This window comes from Hyperoodon ampullatus (assembly GCF_949752795.1).
Source record: "Hyperoodon ampullatus genome assembly, chromosome: 9".
In the NCBI taxonomy this organism is placed as follows: domain Eukaryota; kingdom Metazoa; phylum Chordata; class Mammalia; order Artiodactyla; family Ziphiidae; genus Hyperoodon; species Hyperoodon ampullatus.
In genome coordinates, this window is record NC_136922.1 from 1,885,512 (window position 1) to 1,903,012 (window position 17,501).

The 17,501-nt window shown below is 53.8% G+C and overlaps 1 protein-coding gene across 1 annotated transcript in view; it reads left to right on the forward strand.

Annotated features, from left to right (window-relative positions):
- COBL (cordon-bleu WH2 repeat protein) overlaps nt 1-15,155 on the forward strand; it is a gene marked incomplete at both ends in the record, with an annotated part of 262,009 nt that extends 246,854 nt beyond the window's left edge. The window contains 4 exons of the mRNA XM_079710932.1: nt 94-1,946; nt 2,833-2,952; nt 3,632-3,904; nt 14,885-15,155. Of these exons, the coding sequence (XP_079567058.1) occupies nt 94-1,946; nt 2,833-2,952; nt 3,632-3,904; nt 14,885-14,902 (2,264 nt within the window). The remainder of the gene's footprint in view (nt 1-93; nt 1,947-2,832; nt 2,953-3,631; nt 3,905-14,884) is intronic.
- Nucleotides 15,156-17,501: the final 2,346 nt, after the last annotated feature.

Consider the following 17,501-nt stretch of genomic DNA (forward strand, 5'->3'; position numbering starts at 1 on the left):
GAAATCAAAGTCGGGGTGCAATTTCACTGAATAGGGGGCATAGGAGTTGTCCGAGCGGTGCCCACCTGTGACCTGTGTTGTGCTTCTTTGCAGAAATCGAAGAAAGCTATGAAACCGACTCGAGCTTCCTCACCAACTGCATACACAGCATGTCCGGTCGCTGCCCGCAAGGCACCGTCATCCCCGACGGCGATACCGAGGCAATCCCGGTGACATTCATAGGAGAGGTTCTTGATGATCCTGTGGACTTGGGGGCATTTACCAACAGAAACAACAACGCTGGCTCCTTCGACGCTGGGAGCACAGCCAGCAAGAAGGCCCAGCTGCCGCCGTGCCAGGCAGAGCACAGCCAGCAGCACGGGCAGAGGAGGGCGGCGGGGCCTGGCTCACCCGCTCCTTCCCAGGACCCTGGGAGAGAAATCAGAGTGGCCTCGACCAACACCTGGAAGGATGCGACTCCCAGTAAAATGGCGCCCAAGGCAACTTCTGCTTCAGCGCGTCACACGCACGACCTGAACGCGAAGGAGGAAGGCAAGGCGGCCGGCTCTGCTCATGGCGGGAGGACCCTGGCCCCCAGGAGGGTGAGCACACAGCCAGGGAAGGGAAAGGAAGGAGATGATAAAAATGACGTCTGGACACCACCGCCGTGGTATCGAGGCCAACACCCAGGGGGGAGTTACGGGCTTAAATATGGCCTCACAACGTATAAAATCGTCCCTCCAAAGTCAGAGATGAAATGCTACGACCGGGGAGCATCCCTCTCCACGGGTGCCATCAAGATCGACGAGCTGGGGAACCTGGTGAGTCCCCACACGAATGCCGGCAGGACCATAGTCCCGATGTCGCCCACTCTGGAAGCAGAAGCCCCGCCCATTGGAAAAGTCAAAGAATTCTGGAGGTCCAACTCTATAGAAAAACACTCTGGCCGGCCCACAGAGGGGGCCAAGAGGACCTCTACCCCCACCACGCCCACGAATCCACAACCTCAAGAAAGCGGACTCAGAGCGGAGCCCACTTCCCCAGACCCCAAAGCGACACTGCCCCGGCCCTGGTCCCCCCACCCAGAAGATGGGAGACCTCTGGAGGAGGGCAGAGGCTGGCCAGTCCCAGCAGCTGCCTGTCCCCTGAAAGTGCCAGCTAACACCGCAGAAGTCCCGTTTCTCAAACCTCAGAGAAGAACATCCAGCCAGTACGTGGCCTCTGCCATTGCCAAGCGGATAGGGACCCCGAAAGTCCACACTGACGCCGGGAGGAAGCCTGGTGATGCCCAGAAGACGTGTGAGGGCAGAGCTCCAGAGCCAACTGGACGACCTCCCATGATGAAGGATGGCACCGCCCCCAGCCTGTACCCAGAGGCAGGCATGCGTCACAGTGGGGACGAATCGGCAGCAGGGGCCCATCCCGGAGGGCAAATCGGCAGCCCTTATGGGAAGCTATCTACTCAAGACGGTCCCACTGGCATCCACAGAACTTCCCATGGACCACTAATCACAGCTGCCCAGAGCGATCAGGCTTCCGTGGGACACAGCTGTGGTCTCAGTGGAGAGCAAAGCCCAGGGAAACACAGGACCAGCTCGGCATCTGATCCCAAGGGCCAGCCGGCCGGCACGAGCCCCCCTCCTGCTCGCTCGGGAGGTGATCAGACTCCAGGCTGTGCCCTGGTGAATGGCTCCAGGTGGGTCTCCGTCCACAAAGAGCCTCTTCACTCTCCGAGTGTGTCTGATACAAGTAGCCACGCTGGACGGGAGCCCCCAGAATGGGAGGAAAAGCCGGGTTTGTCAAGCACAGATGTACTTGAAGCCGATGGTACCTTGCCAGCCAGTATCTTTGGGCCAAAGAAGAAATTCAGACCTGTGGTCCAGAGGCCAGCCCCGAAAGACACATCCCTGCACAGCGCCCTGATGGAGGCCATCCACTCGGCGGGAGGGAAGGACAGGCTTCGCAAGGTGAAGTCATCGGCGGGCTCCTGCCTCAGGGATGGGCCCTTCCGCACACCCACCCAGACACAGACTTTAAGGTGGCATCGGAGGGAAGGAGTGCCGGGCTAGGGATGCGGGTGAACGCACAGGCTTAATTTTACCTGGATTTCTGTCTCCTTGCCTCCAGAGTTGTTTGAATAGAACCATTAAGGGGCCCAAACGGATGGGTTTGGGCTCGTCCACACTGCCTTTAAGGCTTTTGACTGCCCTGGGGAAAGATGTCGCCAATACGTAGCCCTTACCTGGCCGCAGGGGGGTGGGGCAGGGGGGATCGTCCATAACTGGTCCTCGAGCCTGGAGGGGGAGATGGAGGGTCAGGCTGGGGCCGTGCTCCCCACCGCCCTGCCCTTTCAGCAGTGGTGGGCTGTCATTCTTCAGTAACCCTGGGGACAGTTCTACCACACTCGCCCCCATAGAGGCATTTATCATCCTGCAAATGTTATTTAACAACTACGCCAACACGGGTGGTTGGGAACTCTGTCCTCCATTTTGCCATTGAGAAAACTGGGGTCACCCTGCCAGCTAGTGGGGACCCAGGCTTCTCATCCAGGTCTGCAGGACTTAAAGGCACATATCTGCTCAGGAAAGCTAGGACCAGTAACAGGAGGGATAGGACACTCAGGGGTGATCATCCTGTGCTACCCCAAATATATAACCTTTGATTTTTGTATATATAGCGTGAGGTCAATCCAGAATCTCAACCCGATAATTTTACCTTCTAACAGACAGAGACTGTGAAACTGACCCTGTAGGTCTGAACTGATAACTATGGGTTTTCCTTGCACTGCCTTACCGTCATCATTCCCCCCGTCTCCTGAGTGACATGTGTTGACATCGTTAATAAATATTCTAGACTCCAGAACCCGGCTCAGAGGGAGGTCCGAAGAAACCATCCTACACAGAGGCAGACAGCGAGCGCTCAGCCCTGCTGGCAGCCATCCGTGGGCACAGTGGCACCTGCAGCCTGAGGAAGGTAAGAGGGGCCTCCACAGCTGCACCCCCCAGTGATGCTGCAACAGCCAGGGCCACCCCCGATTTTGTAAGCAATGCTAAGTCATCATCGGAGTAGCCACACCAACCGCAGGAGAGGCGTTGCGGGGCAGCCCCTGCACAGAAACTCCCCGCTGTCTCCCAAACGTGTAAGTCTTCCCTGCACAGCTAGCTCTGTGCACTCCCCCAAATTCCGGGCACACTGAGCCTGGCTTCAGGGCTTAGATCACCCAGCAGTGGGAGGCGGCAGCGTCTCAACTCAGGGATGGAGTTGCTGGTCTGGCACAGCTGCAGGACCACGTGGACTGGAGCTCGGGGGCAGAGGGTCATCCAGCTTCCAGAGCCAGAGTCCAAGGAAAAGCGGAACGGACACCTTCCCTTCCGTGTTTGGAGGAGGGGTCATCCCCATCGGTTGGTCGTTGGTGTGTGGCCTGGGGGTCTGTCCAGACACGCCACGATGAGGCAGGAGGGCAGGGGCCTCAGTAGGGCCAGACTGACAGCCCTCCTCCCTGCCTTCAGTCTCTGCCACACCCCCCAGCCCCCAGGAAAGCCCGGGGATGGGGAGCAGACACGCCCCCTGGGCTGGCTGCACGGTCAGAGACCCTGTGCCACCTCTTGGAAAGGGCCTTTGGGACACTGTCATTTAACCGTCTCGTTGCTAGGTGACGTCCTCCGCCTCTGAGGAGCTCCAGAGCCTCCGCGATGCCGTGCTGTCTGCACATGGGGCAGACCCCCCGGGGCTAGAAGACCTTGGGATCCAGTCCCCACCCGCCCTGCCGCCGCCGCCGCCCCCGTCCCCTCCAGTCACCCAGGCTCCCACCGCATCCCGGACGGCGTCCAGGTCCAGCGCGGGCCCCCTCAGCAACCCAGTGGACGCCAGGCAGGCCTTGATGGACGCCATCCGCTCAGGCACAGGGGCCGCGAGGTTGAGAAAGGTGAGGATGCGTGACTGCGCGTGCGCGCTCGCGTGGGCGACAGGACGGGAGAAGAATGCCTGGGCAGACGCGCGCTCAGCGTGGTGCGAAGTCACTGCCAAACTCGCTCCTGGGATGCAGGGAGGGCTCCAGTGCACTCCTAAGCCCTGAGCGCGTTTCCACCACCCACGGCTGCCTCTGATCCAGGACGGCCACCTGTCATGCATCCTGAAGGGCCTGTACCACACTCATGGCCTTCGGCCGGGGTCCAGGAGACAGCATAAATGGTTAATTAATTCATCTTTCTCTCTTTCCTTCTTTCTTTCATAATTTTTTTGCTTTTGCCAGCGTACATTTTGAAAATTATTGCATGTGACATCCCTTGGGCAGAGCACACGTTTCTGGTTTTTCTAAAGCTTCTCCTCTATCTGGTCTTATGCCGGTCTGTACATTTATGCCCACCTAGTCCCTGAAAGCGGTGGAATTTGTGGCGTCCGAAGTAGGATTCCCAAAGTGAAAGGGGCTTTGGGCCAGATGGATTTTGAGATCTCCTTTAACTCCAAAATGATTCTGTGCATGGACTGACCGTCTCTCCCTGCCTGTTTCTAGTGGGTGGAGGAGTTAGGCTAATAATAGGGTGGTGGTGACAGGTATCATTTTCTGAGAGATTATGCCCAGATCCTAAGCTTAAGTTCTCACATGTACCCGAAGAGGTCAGTACTAAGATTATCCTCATTTTACACAGAAAGTGAATGAGGCTCAGAAAACCTGAGTAACTGGCCCTTGTTCACATAGGGCTGGACCCAGACAGGGGTCAGTCTGGGCACAGAATGTCCACTCTGCACTTGTCTGAAAGAGAGCAGCTGACCCACGAGACCGGTGGGCCACTTCCACAGAGGGCGGCAGGCTTTGCTGAAAAGGGTTCCCACCCAGGAGCCTAGGGCCTCAAGGTAGTGCTCGCTGAAGCCGGGACGCCCAGCGGTGCCACCCTGGGCAGGAGCGGTCTGAACACCACTGCCTGGGAGCGTTCCTGGGGCCACGGCCATGGCTCCCGGGTCAGCCCCAGAGCGTGTCCATGTGATGGAGAGGCATCCATGCTGTGTGCTGTGGCCCCGACAGGGACCCAAGACATCACGTAGGGAGGATGCTGCAGGCAATTCATCACTGAAAGCACAGCCCAGCCTCAGGATGCTGGAAAAAGCAAATAGGCTTAACCACATGGCACTGGATGGCAGCCAGTTTCACACTTTCTCCTTTGGATGGGGGGGCGTGGGGAGGGCAGTTAAGTATTATTGAGGGCTTTTGGGTTTTCTTTCCTTTTTTTTTTCATTTCTATAGAATTTATATATTTATGAACTTAGAACTTTTATTACATAGAATGAGGGAAAGGTGAAGAAATTGGGGTGAATGGCTAAATAAGTGTCCTAATAAATGCACCATGTGGATTCTGATGAAGACAGCTCTGGAATTCAACCCTGAGACAACCTCTTTCCTCCAAGCACATTGCAGTATCAATTGAAAGTAAGAGCCTGTCCACGGGTCAGAATGGCCGTCATCAAAAAGTCTACAAACAATAAAAGCTGGAGAAGGTGTGAAGAAAAGGGAACCCTCCTACACTGTTGGCGGGAATGTAAATTGGTGCAGCCACTGTGGGGAACAGTATGGAGGTTCCTCAGAAAACTAAAAATAGAATTACCATATGACCCAGCAATCCCACTCCTAGGCATATATCTGGAGAAAACTCTAATTCGAGAAGATACATGCACCCCAATGTTCATTGCAGCACTATTTACAATAGCCAAGCCATGGAAACAACCTAAATGTCCACTGACAGATGAATGGATAAAGAAGATGTGGTACATATATACAATGGAATATTACTCAGCCATAAAAAATATAATAATACCATTTGCAGCAACATGGATGGACCTAGAGATTATCATACTAACTGAAGTAAGTCAGACAGAGAAAGACAAATATCATATGATATCATCTATATGTGGAATCTGAAAAAATGATACAAATGAACTTATTTATGAAACAGAAACAGACTCTTGACATAGAAAACAAACTTATGGTACCAAAGGGGAAAGGTGGGGGGAGGATAAATTAGGAATTTAGGATTAACAGATACACACGACTATATATAAAATAGATAATCAACAAGGACCTACTGTATAGCCCAGGGAACTCTACTCAATATCTTGTAATAAACTATAGTGGAAAAGAATCTGAAAAAGAATACCTGTAGAGTTTAGATATACATACATCCATATATAACTGAATCACTTGGCTGTACTCCTGAAACTAACACAGTATTGTAAATCAACTATAGTTCAGTTAAAAAAAATAAAGGGGCTTCCCTGGTGGTGCAGTGGTTGAGAGTCCGCCTGCCGATGCAGGGGACACGGGTTCGTGCCGCGGTCCGGGAAGATCCCACATGCCGTGGAGCGGCTGGGCCCGTGAGCCGTGGCCGCTGAGCCTGTGCGTCCGGAGCCTGTGCTCCACAACGGGAGAGGCCACAACAGTGAGAGGCCCACGTACCGCAAAAAAAAAAAAAAAAAAAAAAAAGTAAAGAAAAAGGAAGTGCCGGTCGTTCTCAGAGAATCCAAAGCAACACAGCTGGTTATCAACCTCGATGGTCTGGCTGGTCTGAGGGAACGGTTTCGAGTCTCTAAAACACTGTTTCAAAGTAAGAACCACAGGACATCTACATCCTGAGTCAGATTTTTCAGGGGTTTGAGCCTACTCATCTGCAATTTTCTAGTATTTATCACGTCACTTTACATTGAGGTTTGGGATAATTATCCACGTCATTTGAGCTTTTGATACAGTTTGAGTAATGCTGACTGTGATTACATGAAGGCTGTACTCGTGTCTCACATACACCATCTCATTGGCTGGTTCTGGATCGTTTCAAATAGCTGTTACTCTGTCCACCTCCCAGGAGTCGTGTGGATCAGGGGCCCAGAGAGCAAACCCTGCCTGGGATTGCACAGCGGGGAAGAGGCCACCACTGCAACCTTGAACCTCAGGCTTTCTCTCCCTTAGAACGTGTGCCCATGCCTTCCAGAAAATAATTTTAAAAAGCAAGTTTGGGAACTGTCCAGAAGAGCAGCGGAAGCTGTTTGTGCCACGAGAGAGAAAGTGGGGAGAAACACAAGGACAGTGGTAGGAGGGGCTGGGACCAGGCGGGACCTGCTGGCCAGTGGGTGGGGACCCAGACGGGTGTGTGTGTGTATATCCACACAGCGGGCAGCGCGGCCCTGGCAGTGCCCGCAGGAAAGGTCCAGGGGGGCTGAGGCCAGACCGTTGCTCCTCTGGATCTCAGCTTTGTGGCAGCAGCTTCACATGGCAGTCAAAACCCCACGTTTGGACTGTTTCTTGGATTAAACTAAGTGTTGGACCTGCGTTACCCATCCTGGGAAGGGTGAGGTAGTGAGTCTGGCGCGTCTGAGGTTTTGATGCCCTTGGGCTGCAAGCCGGGCCTGAGTTAGCATGATGAGGGTGACCTGGGAGACCCTGTCCCTTTGCCTACCCAACGCACCACATCTTACCTGGAGGCCTAAGGGCTGAGTGACAGGACTGTCACTGCTCTACACAGCGACCCAGACTCCCTCCCCTCTTCCCTGCTTACACCCTGCATCTCAGGGCCACGTAAAACCTGCTGAAGGACGCGTGACTTCGGAGGCCAGGACCTGGACAGTCCATCCACCCAGAAGCCTCAGCTCAGCCTCCATCAGGGACACCCAGGTGCGGCCAGGCCAGCCTCACCTGGAACCAATGGTTGTCCTCCTGGAGGTGTGCACCTGACCTCGTTTGCGACTGCCTTGCCCTCCCTATTGGTTTGGAACAGCAGACCTGTGACACCAGGGGACACACGTGCGATCCAGGTGACCAGGGCCAACTGTACCTTCTCTGAGGAGTCTAGTTAGGCGGGACTTGTCTGCAGGCCGCTGGCCATGAAGGTCTCTGTGGCTTCGCAGCCGATGCAGTTTGGGATGTGTTACGGCATTTACACCTCGAGTCATTTGAGCTTTGCCGCTTTAGCTTTCTTTCACCTTTTGGGCTTTTAAAGTTGCATAACCTCAAGGAAAGTGAGCTACGTGCGGGACTCCTGGGTCCAAGCGGTGTGGATTCTCAGTACGAGCAGAGGCCCCCTCATCCTTGGTGTTCAGTGATGCTCCAGGATGCGTGCAGCCAGGATAGCGTCCTGGACTGAGGGGTGTTCCCGGCTCTGCCGGGTGGTGTGGGGGGCTGCAGTGCGTGAGTCCTCCAGGCGTCCTCCTCCAGGAGAAGCAGGGCGTCCGGCTGTCCCAGGAGAGCTGGCAGAGGCGAGGGACTCACTGCTAAAGCGGGCAGCCACTCACCCTTCCCTGAACACACGTTTTGCGTCGCTGATGATGCTGCTTACGCTACAAGACCAAAGGGTCGATTTGATGTAGGAGGAATCATCACCTTTAAAGTGAGTCGGTGGGTTTCCCCGGTGGCATAGTGGTTGAGAGTCCGCCTGCCGATGCGGGGGACACGGGTTCGTGCCCCGGTCTGGGAGGATCCCACATGCTGCGGAGCAGCTGGGCCCGTGAGCCGTGGCCACTGAGCCTGCGCGTCCGGAGCCTGTGCTCCGCAACGGGAGAGGCCACAGCAGTGAGAGGCCCGCGTACCACATAAAAAAAAAAAAAAAAGTGAGTTGGCCGTTTTTCGAGGCGATCGGAAGTCTGTGTACCTCCCTGCCCAGTGTGAATTGAACCCCCCGCCTCCGTGTTTGCGGTTATCAGAGGCGCGGCCCGCTCTGTGTCTTCCCTCCAGCCCCAGATAACAGCATCCTCAGCTCTGCTCTGTCTGCTGCCACTTCCGCAGTGGACACTGCCCTCCCTTGCTGGGGGCAGGGCTCAAATGGACCCCAGAATCCGCTTCCGCCTTCCACTCCATCCTGCATTCTTATTCATGGTGAAACTGTGTGCACTGGACAGCCTTTGTCGGTCTGTTTTAAATGCATTGTTTCAGAGGGCCTGGAATGGACACCAAGTGCCCCTTCAATCCGTGTTTATATTTAACACATTCACACGTCCAGCCATTCATTTCGCAAGCATTTCCTGAGAACCCACCAGGGTCCAGAGACTGTAGTAGCTGCTTGAGGTGGAGAGATGAATGAAGCATTGTCTGTGCCCCCGGGGGACTCTCAGCCAGGAGAGAAAGAAGGGGTTGGGGGTTTGTCCTTGGCCTTAGGGACATCTCACAAAGTTAGAGACCTGGTGAAAGCCCCAAGCCCTTTTCCTCGTGTGCCCTAGCTTTCCTCCAAGGAGGGCAGAGAGCGAGCATCTCCTCTGTCCAGACCTTCCTGGACTGAAAGTCTGCAGCTTCCATTCCACAGATGGGAAAGTGGGGCACAGATGTCCTGAGGGCCTCGTCCAGGCCTTAACTAGGTCAGTGCCGCTGCCCAGCCAGACTCCGCGTCAGCCCGGCACGGGCGGACGCCTCTGGGAAATGCCTCATTAAGCCCCGTGGTGGGCACGCCGCGACCGGGCCCTCCCAGGTGTGCGTTTTCCCACCCCAGGAATTAACTGATTCAGATCACACGTGTGTCCTGGCGCTTGGCCTTGGCAGGAGACCCTGTGAGAAGTGATTAGACATGTGACACCATCACCGTCAAAGCCCGGGGAGCCCCTGAGCCAGGACGGAAAAGCAGCAGCAGCAGTGAGAGTCTGTTCTTCTACGCCTGAGCATCTTCCCTTATGGGCGAGAGAAACCCGAGTGCTGTGACTGCGGATTAGCTTATGAGAACTCTCAGCAGCAGCAACTCTAGGCCGTGCTGGGCTCGGCAACGCACAGTGTAGACCTTTGATGTGTTTCAGTGAAGTTGGGAGAGTTCAGAGGCGCAGGCAGGTTAGTTCTGTCTTTGCTGCCCTGCAACCCTCCTGCCTATACAGACCTGTATTTCCTGCAGGCGGAACCCAGGGATGCCTGTCACCACTGCAGGGACCCCTCAGGGCCCCCATGGGTGCGGTTCCCTAGTCCTGGAAGGAAAACGTTTCACCTCCTACCTAGTTTTACCAGCTAATCCCCTGTCGTCGTGGATTAACCTCAAGCCCCCAGAAAGTCTCCCCCAGCCCCCAGGCTGGAGGAGGTTCCCCATCAGAGCATCACCTCGCTTCCCCTCATAACCGCATCGCAGTCTAATTTCAGTCGTGATCTGTGTAACTCCTGTGTGATGCTTGCCCTGCTGCCACACCGTGAGCTCCCGCAGGTCCCAGCACCTTGCACAGCCCCAGACACAGAGTGGGTGCTCAGTCACTATCTTTTGGGGGAAGGCAGAGACGGCGCCCATTCTTTGCCACCATATTGCCTGGCTCTCCAGGCCAGTGGCCGAGGGCAACTCGGGGTCCCCGTGCTCAGAACTCGTCTATTTCATAATCGTGATACACTTGCCAAGAATCCACTTCCCGCTGGAAGAAACCACCTTCTTTTCCTTTGGAGAATAAGGTAAGTTCTGGACGTCTCCGGTCTTCTGCCGACGGTCCCGCCCCCGTTCTGCAAAGCTGGCTGACAGCTGCATGGCTGGGTCCCTTGGGAGTCCCTTAGCGCACCCCCCCAGGAACTCATCTGTCTGGGTAGAAAGAAGGGACCTGAGACAGAGAATCCTGTCGCTCTCTGACAACTTCTTTCCTTCCCCTGGACACCAGCCCTCTGTCACCACTGTTCATTTTACCTTTTTCCGTATACACGTCATTTTCCTTGGCAGGTGAGGAAGCAAAATTAAACTTGGATATTTTTACAGCTGTCTGACTTGGCCTCAAACTGCAAGCTTTGTCCCTTCATTGATTTTCTTCTTGTCCAACCAAAATAAGAAAGAATCTTTCAGGAAGCTTGAAACCTTTGGGATGCCAGGAGCCCTTCCAGTGTTTTTCTTCCAAGCTGCGCCTTGCAGCGCGCCCTCCTGCCCCCAGGGGGCGCCCGCTGTCCTCCTTGCCCACCTGAATTGGGTCCCACCCATCCCGGGGCAGGTCCACGGGTCACGTGAGTGGGCGCTGGGCAGCCCTGCCCCAACCTAAGTGGCGACCACTTACCAGTGTGGCTTTAAGCTTGGGTTGACACTAATGGCCATCGGTGTGGTTCAGGCTACCTCGTGGGCAATTCCATCACCAAGCTGTCTTTGTTGAATTGTCCAAGTCAGAGCTTTTTAAGGCTGTCCTTCAATTTCCTTCTGGACACCAAAGTTCAGGAGTTCTCCTTTTCCTTCCTAGATATTTTCTTCGTTTACTGAGAACTTTTACAATCTGCATGCAGCCATCCTGTTGCTATCAGCGGTGATGAAAGCACCTTCTAGGTCTCAACCAGCCAGGGATTCAAATACCCCCCAGCCCGGGTCTTCTGCACCGGCGACACTCAGGTTGCCAGGCTGGTGTGAAGCGGGCTCGCTGCCAGGAGAGCAGGGGATGTCCAGCCCCCGCTTCCTTCACTCGCCTGCCCTGTAGTTCCCCTCGCTGGGTCACAGCCCCACGTACTACCCCTCTGTGTCCTGGGAAGTCTACCTGAGCAACTTGGAACCGCCTTCTGAAAGTGGCTTCTCCCAGTCGGGCTAGGCTTCAGGTGACCGAGGCGTGCAGGATATCTCCTGCCTCACCCCCAAACCTCCGTTCAGTTGTCAACTCATCCCGGCCACCAGGACGCTGGTGCTGGGATGAGATGAAGTGATGGTGGCGCTGGTGACAACGCAATGAGGTGTACCTCGAGCCTCACCGGGCGGGTCTGTAGTGCAAATCCCATCATCCCCATTTACCGGGGAAGGAGGGGGCACCCCCTCCCTGAGACTCGCCCAGCCCGGATGCAAAGTCAGTATATCCATATAATGAATTACTACCCAGCAATAAAAGGAAGGTACACGCAACAACGTGGATGAATCGCAAAATAATTATGCTGAGTGAAAGAAGTCAGGCCAAAACTAAAGCCAGGCCAAAACATAAATAAATATATGTCAAAACATACCAAGTGTTACACTTTAAATGCGTGCAGTTTATCATATATCAATTAATTTGTTAAAACAATAACAGTCAAGATACATTTTAAAATTCCCTCCCCCTCCTAAGGACCCGACCCCCCACTGCCTAGCTCTCTGCTTCCTTCACTGTAGCTTCTAGATGTCCTGCCCACTTGTGCTGCTCCATTTCCCCAGCATCCACTCCCCACCGGCCTCCTCCTGGCCACGCTCAGAACCACCCTCGTCAAGGTCACAATGCTGCTAGTGCCCTTGGATGCAAGAATAGCGCCCTTTATTCTCCTGACCCTTTTCAAAGGTCAGGAAATGGGATAAACGTACCGTTAACAGGATGCTGGCTGCATGTTCCAATAACAGGCTCAAACTGTTCTTCTGTGTCCAGCACACACACTCTTTTCCCTGTTTCTTGGACATACTTTAGCAAACGGATTGTGCTTTTCCAAACTGACAATTAAAATCTTTGTTTTGAAGTTAGAGGTGTCTCACTGCTAAAGGTGTCTAGAGTTTGAAGAAAAACCCATTGAAAACATAACTAACATAATGTTTAAACATAAGCTCATCTGTGTCTCCCACCCTTGGGGCCCCCCGGTTCCCGTTGCACTGTTTGCTGTCACCACGTGCATCCTTGTGGATGCGCGCTCCCCGTGGCTCGGCAAGCGCGCTGCACATTTCCCCTGCCCCTCTGGCCACGTTCTGAGTCTCCTCTGCCCAAGGCTGCATGCGGCCCTGGACAGAGTCCCAAGACCTCTTGTCTTCCAGATCTCCTCATTCTCCCAGGCAGACCCTTCACCGTCCGGACCGCTGGCCCCCAATCCCACCTCTATCCTGAGCTGCCCTGTGCATCGGACACGAATCTTCCGTGCCCTCCTTGACGTCCACCGTGTGTGTCCCATGGGCTCCATCCAAATCAGCAGGCCCAGTCTCCTCTCTCCACGCCCCCAAACTCCACATCTCATCCCGTTTCATTTCTCAGCTGGTGTGGACGCCGCTGCAGCCAAGGAGACACTGATGGGCCGGTGTGCTCATAAGAAGTGAGCGGGTGGAACCCTGCAGCCGTGGTCGTGGCCTGGGGCCATGTCCTCTTCTCAGATGAGCCCGCTGGGGATGGCTACTTACTAGTATTTGGTTCAGGCTGAGACAGCACTCTACACCCCGGTTCTCCCATCTTTATATTAGAGGCAGTACCCACAGTGATAACAATGGCAGTAATGCGTGAGTGATTGAGTCGAGCTGAAGTTTTAATGAGATGAGACTCGTGGAGGGCTTGGAATGGTACCTGACACACTGTAAGTGCACAGGAAGTATTCCAGGTGGTGTGTGTTGTTGGCATTATAAGAAATCCGCTTGGGTCCTTGGATGTTCGCTCTGATAACACACTGAAAAGTAGGACTAGATGCCCAGCTCCCAGCGCTGTTCCGTTGAGAATGTGCTGAGCTCGGTGGAACCACAGTGAGAAATCCAGTGCTCCTTTCACATGGTTTCACGTGAATCTGTCGCTTTTCTTAAAAATGCTGTTCGCCTTGGCCTTCAGAGGCACAGAACTGTTTCCTTCAAGATTCTGCAGGCACGTTTTCTGCACTTGGGCATCCCAGGAGCGTGCAGGGCTGGACTCAGAGTGGCAGGGTGAGCTCACGCATCGAGTGGGCTGGGAACGTGTGGGTTTGGAGCCGCCCCCACTCACTGGCACGCAGCAAGTCCTGCTCCCTGGGGACGGGATGGGGCTGGATGACGTGGTTCCAGCCCCAGAGTCCCCACACCAGCAGTGAGAGACACAGCTGCTGGGAGACCATGGCAGACCAGGTAACCCACCACACGAGGGGGCGATCGGACCTGCCCACCCAGGACTGGAAGCAGGAATGCCTTTGGCCAAGAGATGGTCTGAACGCTTCTTGAAGAAGGAGTCCTCGTTTTCCAGCAGGAAAGGGGCATCCCCAAAGGAGAAACCCCCACATGCAGAGACCAGCCCAGAAGAGGGACCCCTAACAGACTCAGAAGCTGGGAGGGAGCTCAGAGAGGGCCGGGCCTGGGGCCGGCTGACGGCTCTGGAAGGAGCTCAGGGACCTGCAGACACATCTTAGACCCTCCAGCAGTTCCTGATCTTCTTTCCTGAAGGCAGTAGCAGGTCCCTGAGAGCATTCAGGCGTGTTGTTTGTGTTTCTGAGAGTTTTCTCCTTGGGGCTAAAAGTGTGATGGGTACAGTGTAAACACTCGTTGTGCTGGGAAAGGAATATTGCAAGGAGAGATTGGCACACAGGTCCTCAGCACCCGGATACCTGCGCCCTGGGCTCCGCGTCGTGCCCTGAGTAACTGTGGTTCTTTTTTTTTTTTTTTTACATCTTTATTGGAGTATAATTGCTTTACAATGGTATGTTAGGTTCTGCTGTATAACAAAGTGAATCAGTTATACATATACATCTGTTCCCATATCCCCTCCCTCTTGCGTCTCCCTTCCACCCTCCCTATCCCACCCCTCTAGGGGAGTCACAAAGCACCCAGCTGATCTCCCTGTGCTATGCGGCTGCTTCCCACTAGCTATCTACCTTACGTTTGGTAGTGTATATATGTCCATGCCACTCTCTCACTTTGTCACAGCTTACCCTTCCCCCTCCCCGTATCCTCAAGTCCATTCTCTAGTAGGTCTGTGTCTTCATTCCTGTCTTAACCCTAGGTTCTTCATGACATTTTTTTTTCTTAAATTCCATATATATGTGTCAGCATACGGTATTTGTCTTTCTCTTTCTGACTTACTTCACTCTGTATGACAGACTCTAGGTCCATCCACCTCATTACAAATAGCTCAATTTCGTTTCTTTTTATGGCTGAGTAATATTCCACTGTATATATGTGCCACATCTTCTTTATCCATTCATCCGATGATGGACACTTAGGTTGTTTCCATCTCCGGGCTATTGTAAATGGAGCTGCAGTGAACATTTTGGTACATGACTCTTTTTGAATTACTGGGCATATACCCTGAGAAAACTGTGCTTCTTTCTTCACTGCAGGTGCCCTTGCTCGTGTGAACCAGCAACAAGAAGCGATCGTGGCAGAGACGCCCCTGCAGGATGCTGACCACTCACGAGCACCACCCGGCAAGGGACATAGGGGTCTGGAGGCTTCCTGGTCCCCAGGCCAAAACTCGCCTCCTTGACTCTCAGTCTGTCTCACGGTTCAAAGGGATGGGGATGCCCCTCGGCCACGGGGCTTGTGCCAAGGAAATGTATTTGCCTCTGAATATTTAAAGTTGCCAATAAACTGTTCTTGTTGGCAGGTTAATGGGACTATAAACGCTGGAGCCCAACACACTTAATTACATTGATAGACAAAGTGGAAAGAATCATGCCTTAGACCGATTGTGGACCTTGGAGACTTACCACATGTAGATGCTTAAAGCCATTTAGTTGTTGAAAATCTTTCTGAATTCTAGGGAAAATATATAAATCAGTTGAAACAATCTGAATGTCATATGCTACTTGATGTAAGAAAAAAGAGTTGGGAGGCTTTTTCAAAGGTGACTTCACTGAGTAATGAAAGTATTGGATCCTTATTCCTCAAACATTTGGGGTGAAAACCTCATGGAGGGTGGCAGACCATGATCTGTCCAACTCAATCTATTCAAAATCAACCACGATCACCCAGAATAACAATCAAACGTGATGTATGAACGTGGCAGGTCTGAGTTTTCCTGAGGTGTTGGCTGAGATCAGAAGGGCTTTGGAGAGGATGGCAGTGCCCACTTGGATGGCTGTCCCCCAGCGGGCTGTGATGTAGCGCAGCCCTCCCCAACTAAGGGCTGAGCACGGAGCCCGGAGGCTGCCCTGGGAGCCTTAGAAATCCTCTGCGGGGCAGAAGCGTGGATGCTGGGTGTCTGCATGTTATCCGGATCAGATCAAACTCATGCTGATGTTTCACAGTGTGGGTTTGGTCTCCATGCTTTTGCCCAGCAGGTGAGTGGCTGCTGTGGATCACGTGGCAGCCTTTTCATAGCACACAGCACCCAGTCTCTGGTATTTATCTTAGAGGTCAACTACGGCTGTAGAAAAAGCTCTTGAAGAGATTACTGGAAATCAAGAGGAATTCCTGAAATAAAATTTCTGTCTTAACGAAGCAACAAATATGGCGAGATCCTTCGAATGTTTCATGATTTCAGAGCCGGGCGTCACGTAGGACGGAAACTGCTCTGCGTTGTCTGATGAATGCCACTCACCGTCCCCAGGGCGGCCAGGGCATCCAGCCAATCGCTGTCACACCACACTGTCTCTACTGTTGGTCTTTTAGTGCCACAAATAAAAGAAAATGAAAGTGTAGCCTTCGTGTGGATTTCATGACTTCATACCGCAGTTTGTTTGGATACCCTATGCCCAAAATAGAAAGGAGACATTTGTTTATTCAATTGGTACTTAGGACTGCTTGCTACCCTCTCCTGGGCACTTGTTACAGCAGATACCAAAACAGACAGGAATCCCTGCCTTCGTGGCATGTAAATCATAGTGGAGGAGACAGACCATAAGCGAAGTAAGTGAACAATATACCGAGTATACTTAGGTGCTGGTAAGTGATTAGGAGAAAAACATGAAAAGGGATGAAGCATAAATAGGGGGATGAAGAAAGGCCTCTTGCCACAGTGACATTTTAGTAAAAACCTGGGGGAAAGGAGAGGGTCAAGCATGGGTGGACGCCTAGCTGGCAGGGAAAAGAGAAGGTACAAAGGTCCTGAGGCAGGATTTTGCCTGGCGTGCTGGAGGAAGGAGAGGAGCGTAGTGTAGAAGTGTGTCTGGGTGACTGGGGTCCATACAGTTTCCCTGGCCTCTGGCCCCTGGTCCTCACACACGACTTGGTGCCGCATGTCCCAGAGCAGCCTTGTTCCCCAGCATATGTGACGGGAGCAGAAGCGGGCCCCGAGGACGAGGAGGGCGGTCCCTTGAGCGCACACCCACCTCATATTGTTCACAAGGGGAGGGACCAACCTGATACTAAATGTATACCTTGTTGCATTAGGTTATCTTCTGTACCCCACACTGGGTGTGGGCTGTGCGTGAGGGATGGGACAGCCTTCTGCATTGTGCTTTTGCCTTTTTGCAGAGCATTTCCCCGTTGTGCTTGGCGGTTCTCAGGTTCAGTGGTGGTGAGGCACCATTTTCCAGACGAGGATACTGAGTCCAGGAAGGCTAAGCAACTGCTGAAGCAGCTTCATCGCGTTACCCTCGTTCTTAAATCAGTGGTTCTATGATCCCTGTTCCTACAGCATTAAATCTGAACTCCTAAGCCTGTAAGCGCCCCTCAGCAGTCCGAGGCCTCAGCCTCAGCTCACATCCACATGGAACCACCACCACGGCACTGATGCGCCCCGAGGGCGCGTGGCACGCCCCTCACGCCTCGCGCACTTCCCCTGCCATAAACGTGCAGCTCCCCCCACCGCGCACCCCACCAACTGGGAAATCCAGCACTGTGCCCACGATGCTGCTCCACACACGCACACCCCCTCCCCGTGTGCTCCGGCGTCCGGGCCTCCTCGCTGCCCCTGTCAAAGCCACCCTTCCCCACACAGCACTCCTCAAGCCAGCCCCTCACCTGCCCTTCTGCCCACAGTGCGTCAGCCTTAAGGCAGGGAGCAGGTCTAAT